Raw genomic sequence first — 13,496 nt, 5'->3', positions numbered from 1 at the left:
AAAACGATGGAAGGCAAGAATAGAGGAATACAACTATAAATTATTATACAAACCTGGGAAAACTAACAAGGTGGCCGATGCTCTATCGCGATTACCAACTGAAGTTAACGTTTTAACGTCTTCAGATAATAATTCCCAACATAGCGCAGAAGAGGACAATACGGATTTGATTCCTCATTGCGAGGCTCCTATTAATGTATTTAAGTCTCAGATAATCATTTCTGAAGGACAAGAATTAGAACATCATGAAGATCCACACCTAAATTTTCAAAGACACTACGTGTCAAAAAGAAGACTTAACAAGGAGGATATAAGAACAATATTAAAAAATAACCTCAACCCAAATTTAGTCAATGGGGTCAAAATCCCAGAAAAACACATTCCCTTGTTACAAGAAATCTTCAAGGAATACTTTTCGAAATTTAAAATTAGAATCACCCAGAGGATAGTGAGTGACGTTTCTAGCGATGAAGAAAAGTTCCGCATCATTAAAGAAGAACACAAAAGAGCTCATCGGAACGGGAGAGAAAATAAAGAACAAATATTGGAAAAATTTTATTTCCCTCAAATGGCCAAATTAATCAAAGATTACACAAAATCGTGTGAAATTTGCCATTGTAACCAGCACGAACTCGCCAGGAACCAAAAAAATATGCTAAATTGGCACAACAAAAAAAGAACTAAAATTGAAACATATGAACCAGGCGAAATCGTTTTCAAGAAAGACAAACAAATAAAAAAGAAAAATAAACCTATTTATAAAAAAGAAACCGTAGGGAAAGACAATAATATAACAATCACCACTACTAACAACAGAAAGATTCATAAATCTCATCTGAAAAATTGACAATTTTCGTTTACTAGGTTGAAACCATGGTTTACAAAAGCAATAGTGGACATATACGAATACAAAAGCCCATTGGTGACTATAAAACAGGGCACAGGAAAAATATCAAACGGTTACTACAAAATCATACACGCCATCGACTTGGATGATTATGAACGTATTCTCAATGACATTAAACCCATTATACGCTATCAGACTAGCAGAACAAGTCCTCTAACTCCGCAACTCGACTACCAAATTTCACAAATCGATAACCTTTTAGACCAGTTACGGACTAGAAACGTTAAAAAGAACAAACGAACACGACTAATAAAATACTGGATAATTACAATAGAATACTTGACGAAATCGACGCAAACGATACAGTTAGACATAAATTTTTATAACGAAACTATTACTATAGACGGTATAAATTATACAAATTGGCAAACCACGTCTCATCAAATCCTACCTCCTATACTCTCAAGCGACTTGACTGAAAAAGAGATAAAAATAGATTTACAATACCTTCACCAACTCCATCTGACGAATGTAAAAAAATTAAATTACATCTCATCCAAGTTTATTATGTCAATAAGTTACAGTTTTTTAGCAATACTTCTCGGACTTGTATTATTTATAATACTCTATTTCCACACCAGATCAGCTTACCACAGAAAATTTCAATTCACTCCTCCAATAATAGATTTCACACCAATCGCAATAAGTAAATGCTAGATTATATCATTAAATTAATAAAAAAAAGTTTGCGCCGGGAATTGAAATCGAGTCTAACATGTGGGGAGGAAAAATAGGCGGTGCGTTTATTTCTTCGACTGCTTATTTTTTTACCATTTTGTTACTTTTGAAATGATAAGCGGATACATAAAATTTATTACAAATTTTTTTACGATTACATTAAAAATATAAAAAAATTTAAAAACGAAAAAAAAAGTTTGCGCCGAGAATTGATGGCGAGTCACGTGGGGAGGATAAATACGCAGAGCGTTTATTTCTGTGCCTGCGTTGTGAACAAAAAGTTTGTGATGTCTACGTTGATATGTATGCGCGCGACGCGAATAAGTTTTAATAAATTCTGAAAGTAATTCATGAAGGTTTTCATTACATACATTCATAAATGAACGTATACTCTATATGTATTGTACATAAATGATGGTATATGACAATATACATACATAATATGTATGTACAATATGTACATGTCAATAGGAGGTATTTGCATTCAGAAAAAAGAACGGTTTAAGAAAAATCAACATTTATTTTATAAATACAAACAATAATCCGCAAGCGCAAGAACATCATCTTCCTTTCATACATATGTACATATGCATGTATGCCCAAATAACCTTGACTTATGTACATATGTACACATGTCACAGCCCATCACATTCTTACAAGAAATCAAATACACATACGCACTAGTGAACGAGTTTCTTCCTAACAAGTGCAAAAACAATTCTGCCCTATGTATGTATATATGTACATATACCCACTTTATGTCCTAGCATATATACATACATATATACCTGATTGCCTTCTAAACTTCCTACAAAATAATTGTATTCATATGTTACTACATCCATGAACGTTCATACATTCATGAATATATGCGCGAGCACAGCGCTCCCTTCTTGCTTCCGTGTACACGGATTTCGGCAAGATAGCAAGAAAAGCAATGACACTGAAAGGCAATGAAAAACAATTCAATTCAAACAAGTGAATTGTGTCAAATGTGGATTATTTACTTACATGAATTCCTTATATTTTAAAATCAAATAGGCAGTTAATGTTTGGTATGATGGTTTTGTAGAATAAAAATTAAATTCTGATTAATATTTGAATGTAACTTACACTTTGCCTGCAAATATTCTTCTGCGCACTTTATTGGATTTTAAATTTACTAAAAGCTGTCTTATTTCATAACTTCAATAGCTTTAAAAATTATTCATCGAAAGTTTACCGTTATTTATTAATATTCTCCCCTTAATACGCAAAAGTGCGCGGGGAGCGAAGAAATGTGTATGTTTGCAATTTTCATACATCTCGAAGGTGTGCTAATACACACTACGTAATATACATACATACATATGACACCAATTCACACATTGTACTTGATGTCTTTCGGCAAAGCTTGTATGAGAATGTTTTTCTACCATTGCCATGTAAGCATATAAGCAGCGTCGTGCAATTCGTGCATTGTCGATAGAGCCGAAGTAGTATTGCTTGTTGAAGACAGTTTTTCTTCGTTGCTGTTCAAGTTGTGTGCCTACATTGCTTTTTGTCTTCACAAACAGTGTCACATGCAATGTGTGACTTGTTGCTTTGTAATAAGCAAGTCATTTGTGCACCACTTTAATAGTCAATATAGGAATATTTCCTGTGGAATTATTTGCCAATATTTGATAAATCTTGAATTTTTGTCATGTCGAGTGCCCGCGGCTCCGTGTGTATGTATGCACCCTTATATATTATGTATGTAAATATGTCTTCTAACTGTTCGACAGTCGCGAGATAATGCGAGTTAGATTCCTTGAACAATTCCAGCAAATCACACATTTCTGTCCGCAAAGCCGCATATATAATGATCAAAAAGTACCAGGAATGTTTAAATTAAACAAAACAGAGTTAAATTTAAGGCAAATTTATATTATCTCCTTCAAAATATGACCCGTCTGAAACAACACACATGTGCCAACGTTTAACCCAGTCCTCCAAACACCCCCGGCAGGCCGACATGGCCTTCAGCTCCTTCGTCGTAATCTCTTTGATCAGTGCGATGGCGCGTTACCATCATGCAAAATCCAAGAATTGTTTGCTCACATTTCCGGCCGTTTGCAACATACAGCATCTCTCAAAGGCTTCAAAACGGACAAATAATATTATTTATTGACTGTCTGGCCCGATGGAAGATAATCATGGTGGAATATGCCTTGGCAATTGAAGAAAACAGTCAACATCACCTTCCCGGTTCTTTTTGCTCATAGGGTATGGTTGGTTGGTTGGTTAGAGTGGTGATTCATCCTGAATCCAACTAGCGCTTCCGCACCATTTTGTTGCCACATCCTCGTTACCAACTTGTTATTTACGGCATGACTATACCCAGTCTGTGCGGTTCAGGAACCTTATTAGGTTGTTGACCTCTAAGCCAGACAGTTGTTCGAGCTCCTCGAACAGCGGTTTGCCCAGGGTTAACATTCTGTCCTTCCATAGGGCAGGGCATTCACAGAGGAAATGGAAGATTGTTTCCTTTTTCTCCGGTTGTTTGCAACTGTGACAGTATGTGTTGTGAGGGATGCCCATTTTGGCTGCCTGTTCTCCGACAGACCAAAAGCCAGTTAAGACTGCCGTTAGTCTCCAGGCATCCCGTCGTTTCATGTTTAACAATATTGATGATTGTTTAAGGTTGTAGGTGGGCCATAACGTTCTGCTGATTTTGCATTTCGTCTGGCCCCTCCATCTACACTCCGCCATTCGGAGGTATTTTAGGGAAATTGTACTCTTGACTGCACCTAATGGTGTGAATACCGGTTCTGCAAGAGCGTTATTCATGGCAGATCCCCCTCTTGCCAGTTCATCTGCTTTTTCGTTACCTTCAATATTCCGATGTCCTGGGACCCAGATTAAGGTAACATTATGTTTTTCGCTCAAGGTGGAAAGGCTATTCCTACTTTGTTCCACCACCATTGAGGTTGTAGTCGCTGAATCCAGTGCCTGGATTGCAGCTTGGCTATCCGAGAGAATAGCGATATTGCTCTTAAAAGAGAAGTCTGTGATTAGTATCCTACAAGCTTCCCCAATTGCCAGTACTTCCGCCTGGAAGACACTGCAAGTATTGGGGAGGCGCACAGATTTTTCAATTTTAAGTCTATGAGAATATATACCAGCTCCAACACCACAATCCATTTTAGAACCATCTGTATAGACTGTAGTGTCGAAGTTGTTTAATGAGAATCCCTTATTCCACTCTTCCTTAGATGGAAAGAGAGTGGCAAAATTCCTATTGAATGTTACCGTCGGGACGATGTAGTCAGTCCTCACCGAGGTTAACTGAGTTTGCCGCAATAGTAGACTGGCATGACCATAAGTGTTTTCTTTCCAGCGGCCCGCTTCGTTTAACCTAAATGCACTCATGGTTGCCGTCTTCTTAATATGTAGGTCTATTGGAATAACGTGTGTCAGTGCGTTCAGAGCCTCCCTAGGACATGATCTGATTGCGCCGACCGTTATTGCACAGGCTGATCTTTGTATTCTGCCGAGTAATTTGATGTTGTAATCTCTCCCTAGAGCTTTCCACCAAACTACCGAACCATACGATAAAATTGGTCGTATAACCGCCTTGTACAACCATAATGTATGCTTAGGTTGAAGACCCCATCTTCTTCCAAGCATACGTTTACAGGCATATAGAGCAATTTCAGCTTTCCTTACCCGTTCTTCGACGTTTAATTTCCAGCTAAGTTTGGAGTCCAAAATTACCCCTAAGTACTTTGCACTGGGTGAAAGTGAGAGGGTTTGTCCATTAATATTTGGTAGGGTAAAGCTTGGTACCTTGTATCTGGTGGTAAAGAGCATGAGTTCTGTTTTACGCGGGTTTAAACCTAAGCCACAGCCTGTTGCCCAAGAATTAAGCTCGCCTAACGCCCTTTGAATGATCCCACTGATCGTATTAGGACACAGTCCTGACGCCATTAGCACCACATCATCAGCGTACGCCACCGCTTTTACCCCTCCTCTATTAAGTTTTATTAGGATTTTGCTAATCACACATAACCAAAGAAGTGGAGATAGTACTCCCCCCTGTGGAGTACCCCTGTGGACTCTCTTAGTTATGTTGATGTTACCCATATTAGCTCTAATGATCCTGGTTTCTAGCATAGAGATGATCCAATTGGTGATACAATTTTCCACCCCTAAGTCTATTAACGCCCGTTGGATAGCATTCGTGCTAACGTTATTAAATGCGCCCTCTATGTCAAGAAAAGCTGCCATCGTATACTGTTTGTTTACTAGAGACCCCTCTATTGTTCGGATTACCTCGTGAAGCGCTGTCTCCGTCGATTTGCCTTTGAGGTAAGCATGTTGTGCAGTTGATATACTAAAGCTCTCCAGCGAACTTCTAATGTGCATATCTAAAAGCCGTTCCAAAGTTTTAACAAGGAAGGACGACAAACTGATCGGCCTAAAGTCCTTCGCTGATTCATGTCCTCTTCTGCCTGCCTTTGGTATGAAGACGACCCTAACAAGTTTCCAGCTGTTTGGAATATAACCTAGATTTAGACACGCTTTGAAAATTTCCATTAGCCATGGTAGAATGCTATCAAGAGTTTCCTGTAACATCTTAGGAAAGATCCCATCAGGGCCTGGAGATTTGAAAGGTGAGAATGATTTGATTGCCCATGCAACCTTCTCTTTCGTAACTATTACATCGACAAGATGCTGTGGGTCATATCGGCTCCGCCGGATTCTCCCAGCATCACTGTCATGGGTGCTACATCCCGGAAAATGTGTATCTAAAAGAAGTTCTAGAGACTCTTCCGCCGTAGAAGTCCAAGTGCCATCCGGCCTCTTGACCCAAGAAGGCATTGAATGATCCTTGGACAGAATACGGCTAAGTCTCGCAGAATCTCTGGTAGATTCGATAGAAGAACAGAAATCTCTCCAGCTCTCTTTCTTGGCGGCCCTGATTCCCTTCTTGTATTGTCTCCGACTTTCTCTATACAACTGCCAATTACCTGTTGAGTAGCTGAGATTGAAATTTGATCTGGCTTCTTCCCTTAATTTTGAGAGCTCATTGCTCCACCAAGGAGGATAGGATTTTTTGCTATATTTAATTGGACATGACGTTTTGTAGGCCCTACTGAATGACTTTTCCAATGTTGTGACCCTACTCTCAATGTTTTCTGCGAGAGTGATTTGATGGATCGGAATCCTTCCTATCCTATTCCCTACTACATTTTTGAACCGTTTCCAGTTTGTTCTAAGTGGGTTTCGATATGATAAGGGTGGATCTACCTCAAGATCCAGGTGGTAGAGGATCCAGCTGTGGTCCGAAAAGGACTTTTTGCTTGAGACTCTCCAATTTTCTACCCTCACTGAAGTATTTTCAGACAGTAATGTCACATCTATTACTTCCGCCCATCCTCTAAAGCTTTCCGTGCTTGGAAAGGTGAAAGTCGGGGTATTACCCCTGTTACATACTGTTAGGTTAGTATTGATGATAAATTCATATAGGGACTCACCTCGATCATTCGTTTCGGTACTCCCCCATAGGGTATGCCTCGCATTGGCGTCACATCCTAGTAGCAGGATACTGTTTTTGCAGTCAAGCACAAGCCTACGAGCCTCGTCAGGTGGTGCTGGTTGGTCGTGTGCCATGTAGATGGAGGCAATTTTGATCCTGACGCCGTCAGTAGCCTCCATTTCGATGACCGTCACATCCGATGAGCTGTAGGATGGGATTAAAAATACATTTAGATGTTTTTTTGCTACAATACATGCCCTGGGGTTACCCTGGGTCCGCTTATAGTACAAGTTGTAGTTTTTGAGAGAGAATCCGCTTACCTCAGTACTCCGCACTCTGGGTTCCTGTATCAGTGCGATGTCTACGTCCTCCTCCGATAGGAGAACGGCTAGGTTGTCCGTTGCAGTCCTGGAGTGCTGCAGATTGATCTGGACAACCTTGAGACCCATACTTACTGGTCGTTTTTAGGGGCGTCAAGCTGCATGCCCGTATGCTGCTCATTAGCGCCATCGTTTTGGGTGGACCCGGCTTCTTCCAGTTGCATGCCCATGAGCAACTCATTAGCGTTGTCAACCTCGTCCTGCTCATCCTCCGGATTTGCAGAACGGAATAACTTCAGATGCGCTTTCCTCACGCCAAACCGAAGTTTGTTGTCCACTTTTCCCAGTGGCTCAATACTCTCCTCCGAGATTTGGAGAAGGAAGGACACACTGTTCTTTTGCGGAGCCTCCGCTTTGATTATACTCCAGTCATCCATTGGAACAGTGCGGTTGTGTGCTTGCAGGTATGGTATTAACTGCTTAGCTTCGAACTCCATGTTCGGTATCCAGATACGAGCCCTTGGTCGTCTTGGGATCTCACTGGCTGGGATTAGTTTGAGCCTCAAACCTTCCCAGTCGCTCTGGATTTTGCTAATAGCGTTTTGAAGGAAATCAACAGAGAACTGATCGTCGCATTTGATCACCCTGTATCCACGGACCACCTCCATTGAATCATAACCTGGCACTTGACCCTCCGGGCTTGCCAAGACGTGATCAACGACAATGCGAGACAGCCGTGCCTCGATTTCGGACCACCTTTCTAACGCAGGTTTACCGCGGTTCGTTAATTCGTCCACCAACGCCGTTTGCAAGTGATCCCGTGCCACCTCGTTAAACGCGCGTTTGGCTGGTTTGGGCGTCAGAGCAGTGTGAGACGTCTTGTGCTTTTTCGCAGTTTTACAGCCCTCGTCCTGCGAACGATTGCGTTTTACGGCTTCTGCCTTCTGGGTGGCCTGGAACGCCAGGTACTCATCGACCACCTTTTGGCACCTTGCCTTATCGGCCGCATCTTTGGGATGAGTTTTACCTTCGGCCTCATTTTTGCTTATTCTGCCGAGAATAGCTAGAGACCGCTGGTAAAGCTTATATCTAGACGGACCTTTTTTTGGGTATTGACGCTTTTGCCCCTTGGCATCAGCGGATGTGATCGGTTGATTTATAGTTGATGGCGTGCTGTGACCCACAGCTTTGTCATCAACTGTCTCTTGACTAGAAGCCAAGAGCTCGTCCTCTGAGGGAGTTCCCAACTTCCTCAGCTCGATTGTGTCCGTTCGTTTGTCTGTCCGTTTTGTCATTGGGTCCGTCCACTTGTCTGTCCGACTGTCGGTTCGTTTTGTCTTTGTGTCAGTCCGTTTGTCCGTCTGTTTGTCTGTCCGTTTGGTAGCGTTATCCGATTTTTTGTTTTTTTGTTGTTTGTTCATTTGTCTGTTTCTTACGGTCACCTGCCCTTCCAAAGAGCTGCCCATGTCGCCATGTGCGGTGACCAATGAGGATGGAGGGGAAATAAACGGTCCGCCATGGCAGCGCCCCATACCATGGTAAGGCCACCGTTACAACCTGAGGCGGCCTGATATCAGGAGGGCTCCGTTAGGAGACAGCCTAATTTTAACCCCCGGCTGCCAAACCCACCCAATAGGCACGGGTCGCGTTACACCTTGGGTTGAGGGAGTTTTTTTAACGAAGTTTACGTCTTCGACCTGTGTGGTTCGCGGGAGACCGATTCTCCTGCCTTCCATATCTGGGAGGCGTTCCCCTATCCACCACCTGGGGACGCGCCCTATAGGGATAACAGGTTCCCCCAAGGGTATACATATCCCATTTTTTCACTGACGGACAAGAAGACGGTCGCAGTTGTTGCTTTTGATATACATACATTTTGCGTTCGTTGAAGGTTTGTATATATTTATATATATTTATATACATATGCGTGTATGCGCGTTTGGCTTTCTGGATGCATCCATGGATATTCGAATATTTTCTCATTAATAAGTGTATGTAAGTAGTTCAGATTTGACTGAAGAGATTAAATATAGGAATGCATATTCATATGATTGCCTTTATGGCTGTTTTACATATAAATCAATTCAAAAGAAGTATGAATAATGTTACATAGAAAATAAATTTCTAAATAACAGGTTTTAGAAAAACCTGAATACACTATTTTAAATCAATTCTAATTAAACCAAATACAAAAAATTAAATAAAAATATCGAACAAAGAAAACTGTGTACAGGACTTGATCCTGAGTCAAATATGGGACGATGTACTACATACACGACACGTCTTTCACGATTGCGCTAAACTATAATAACTAATGAAATTTTCTAAATCACTCATTTATTCGATTCGCAGTTTTATATGCACATATTCTGCGTTAGTTGAAAATTTGTATGCCTAATTATATGCATATGTATGTGTGTATGCGCGTTTGGCTTTCTGGACGGATATTAGAATGATATTTTCTCAACAATATAATTTGGATTTGATGAAAGAGATTAACGACATATGTATATTACATATTTTCTGTTTTGATTGATTTATATAAAAATCAGGTCATATCCAGTATGAACTATTTTATACTGAAAAGAAATTTCCATTTATGAAATACAAAAAAAACAGTATTTTAAAGAAATTTTAATTAAAATAAACTCAAAAATTTTACCAAACTTTCCTGGTTTGAATTGTAAAAAAAAATGTGCAAGGAAAAAAATATGACTTCAGGACTTGAACCTGAATTAAATACGTGCCAAAAAACAAAACGAATAATTCCGCCGACTTTAGCTTCTGCACCACAAATTAACTGCCGCGCGGCCTTCTTAATCGCAAATTTATTCGCTTGGCTGTGGGCATGAAATAAGTCGAATCCCTTAGTAGTGTGCCGAAAAATCTTATGAAATCCCTTAGTGGTGTGGTAAACGCAGAAAAAATCTGAATTCCTGTCCTAGCGTGGTAAGTAAATATAGAAACCCTCCACTAACGTGGTTAATATCTGCAATCCCCCACTAGTGAGGTAAGTTGAATTTGAAAATCCCTTAGTATGCATCTACATATTAGCAGAGAATGTTAATGCAATGAGAAGGTGCAAATGTTACTGTGAGCTTTTTTTAGTACAATTGAGATTTGAAAGATTTGAAGTAAGGGAATTTAGCACACCGAGTTTATAGACACCTCACTGACTTTTGCCCACACAAAAATTAGAAACACCACACATCTTTCACCTCACCACACAACACATTTCTCACCTCGACATTAAACCTATTAAATTTTTACTATTTTCGTATTTTTGAAATAATAAGCGAATACGTAAAATTTATTACATTTTTTTTTTCAATTACATTAAAAAAAAAACGATTTAAAAAAAAATTTATAAAAAAAAGTTTGCGCCGGGAATTAAAATCGAGTCTAACATGTGGCGAGGAACAATAGGCGGTGCGTTTATTTCTTCGACTGCTTATTTTTTACCATTTTGTTACTTTTGAAATGATAAGCGGATACATACAATTTATTACAAATTTTTTTACGATTACATTAAAAAAAAAAAATTTAAAAACGAAAAAAAAAAAAAAAAATTTGGGACGTTTGTTGACAGAGCGTTTATTTCTGCGCCTGCGTTGTGAACAAAAGGTTTTGTGCATGCGCGCGACGCGAATAAATTTTAATAAAGTTCTGAAAGTAATTCATGAAGTTTTTCATTACACACATATGTACATAAATGAACGTATACTTTATATGTAAATAAATGATGGTATATGATAATATACATAAGTACATAATATGTATGTACATGTCAATAGGAGGTATTTGCATTCAGAAAAAAATAACGGTTTAAGATAAATCAACACTTATTTTATATTGTATGTCAATTTATAGTTTATGTATTCGACAGCATTTACATACATATGTATGTATGTACATTTGTATATGGAAATCAATAATGCACAAGCGCAAGAACATCATATCACATATGCAAGTATGCTCAAATAACCTTGACTTATGTATGTACACATGTCACAGCACATCACATTCTTACAAGAAATCAAATACACATATGCACTAGTGAACGAGTTTCTTCCTAACAAGTGCAAAAACAATTCGGCTCTATGTATGTATATATATCCACTTTATGTCCTAGCATATATACATACATATACGAGTATACCTACTTGCCTTCTAAACTTCCTACAAAATGATTGTATTCATATGTTACTACATCCATGCACGTTCATACATTCATGCATATATGCGCGAGCACAGCGCTCCCTTCTTGCTTCCGTGTACTTTTGTCTTTCACCAGTCGATATTCCTAATATTGTACTTACAAAAACACAATACTTTGATAGACGCAAAAGCAACAGCAAGCGCAACGGGATGGCCGCTTTGCCACCACACATTCTTAACCCTGCATGCCCACTGGTAGTCATTTCGACTAACATCACTGCTCTTTACATTTGTAATTTCTTTTTCTCTCATTGTATCCATGATTCAATTATAGAAGGTTAGGTAAGTAGTGACAAGGGCGCTTTGACACTCCCTTATTTTAGGGCTGCATTTACGAAGGATGGGAAAAAGGGAAAAATGTTTTCCCCTTCTTGCCTAAAGGTAGTAAAAAAGTACGTAAAGTAACTAATTAGTCCTGTACTAAGAGAAAAACAAGTATATTGGTTATTTAATCTACATTAAAACAAAACGACAGAAAAATTATAGTTTTTTCTTTAAACAAATGTAATATTTATTTAGAATATTTTCGATGTTTATCTAACACAAGAGCACGCAGAACTATGTGATGTTACTTATGTATGTGTTTTTTTTTCTGCCGTTCGGAGTCGGCTTGAAACTGTAGGTCCCTCCATTTGTGGAATAACATCAAGACGCACACCACAAATAGGAGGAAGAGCTCGTGTACGCGCCAATTATATATATATATATATATATATATATATATATATATAATCTTGCAACAGATTTGAGTATATTTTGTGGAAGAGAACAAAAAATAGTCATAATAAAGGAATTTAATGTGTTTAATTTACTACAATAGTACAAGTCTTTTAATACAACAAAGGTCAAAATATAAAGCGTTTTTCAGTAAGAGCGCTTCAACTTTTGAACTTTTTTGAATAAAACACAAACGGTTTGACTTTTTTAACTAATTTTGTTTTTATTATCGAGTTTGAACATCTACATTTAAGTATGAAATTCGATTTCTTTTGCATGACCACCGCGTGCACGTTTTACGAAGTCGTTTTTCGGAAGTCAAATTCATTTCAGAGGTAGCAGTACTAGGCACATAATAACCGTCACATGTTAAACAGGTATTTGCACCATCATACACAACACGCTCCATGTCTCCTATGAAATTGTCCGTAGCACCACATGAGACAATGGTAGAAATACGCGCATACGAGCTTTCCTTTCTAAAAACCACAATAGTTGGGCCACCTAGCTCTTCAACACACACCTTCCGCAGCAATTGCTCGTCTGTGAAGTCCTACAAATAAAAACTTTTTATTTATTACAATTTATTAGCAAATATTCTAAAAGAACTTACTAACTGTAGTTTATGTATTGTATGTAAGGTGGTCTCTGATATATTTGCAAAAACGCTGCTATAAAAACCTATGAATGAAAAAGTTTAAAAAGAATTTTTACAAATGTCTGATCTGGACTTACATGTATGAAAACTCACAAACCGGTGGTTTTCTGCAGCAGAAAGCCGACTCCAAATAATCGACTATCACCATATGTAAGACATAATCGACCTAAATAGTGAAAAACGACATTAATTTACAAAATAATTAGCTTTTATTATTATACTTACTTGAATGTTTACAAACACATAAAAGATTTTCAACGAATAATAACAAAGCAAAGCGTCAAAGTGGAAACGGTGTTGCCGACCAAATAATTTGCACCAAAAGTTTAGTTTTTACTACAATTCAAAAATTTTTTTGTGAAATAGGTACTTTTTTTTGTAAAGAAGCAACACGTTTTCAAATAAGGGAGCCGATATGTCAAGAGGGAGCGAGAAAGCTGTTTGCTTACCTAACCTTCTATAATTGAACATGCATTGTATCAATTTCATTTTTAA

General features: G+C 38.5%; 1 protein-coding gene and 1 long non-coding RNA gene across 2 annotated transcripts; both read right to left on the bottom strand.

Moving 5' to 3' along the window:
- Positions 1-7,539: 7,539 nt before the first annotated feature.
- On the bottom strand, positions 7,540-8,940 carry LOC129250332 (uncharacterized). Its single transcript, XM_054889965.1, has one exon. It carries the CDS (start codon positions 8,938-8,940, stop codon positions 7,540-7,542), a length of 1,401 nt encoding a protein of 466 aa, XP_054745940.1.
- Positions 8,941-12,565: 3,625 nt separating this feature from the next.
- LOC129250025 (uncharacterized) lies at positions 12,566-13,172 on the bottom strand. Its single transcript, XR_008582791.1, has 3 exons — positions 13,079-13,172; positions 12,957-13,024; positions 12,566-12,896 (listed from the first exon to the last, which is right to left on the bottom strand). It is a non-coding gene; the product is annotated as an uncharacterized LOC129250025 (long non-coding RNA).
- Positions 13,173-13,496: the final 324 nt, after the last annotated feature.

This window comes from Anastrepha obliqua, chromosome 6 (genome assembly GCF_027943255.1).
Source record: "Anastrepha obliqua isolate idAnaObli1 chromosome 6, idAnaObli1_1.0, whole genome shotgun sequence".
Taxonomy (NCBI): Eukaryota; Metazoa; Arthropoda; class Insecta; order Diptera; family Tephritidae; genus Anastrepha; species Anastrepha obliqua.
This window is presented reverse-complemented; position numbering and strand designations above follow the sequence as displayed.

Coding starts and splice junctions, on each gene's coding strand:
- LOC129250332 (XM_054889965.1), bottom strand. CDS start 8,940: ATGGGGCGCTGCCATGGCGGACCGTTTATTTCCCCTCCATCCTCATTG.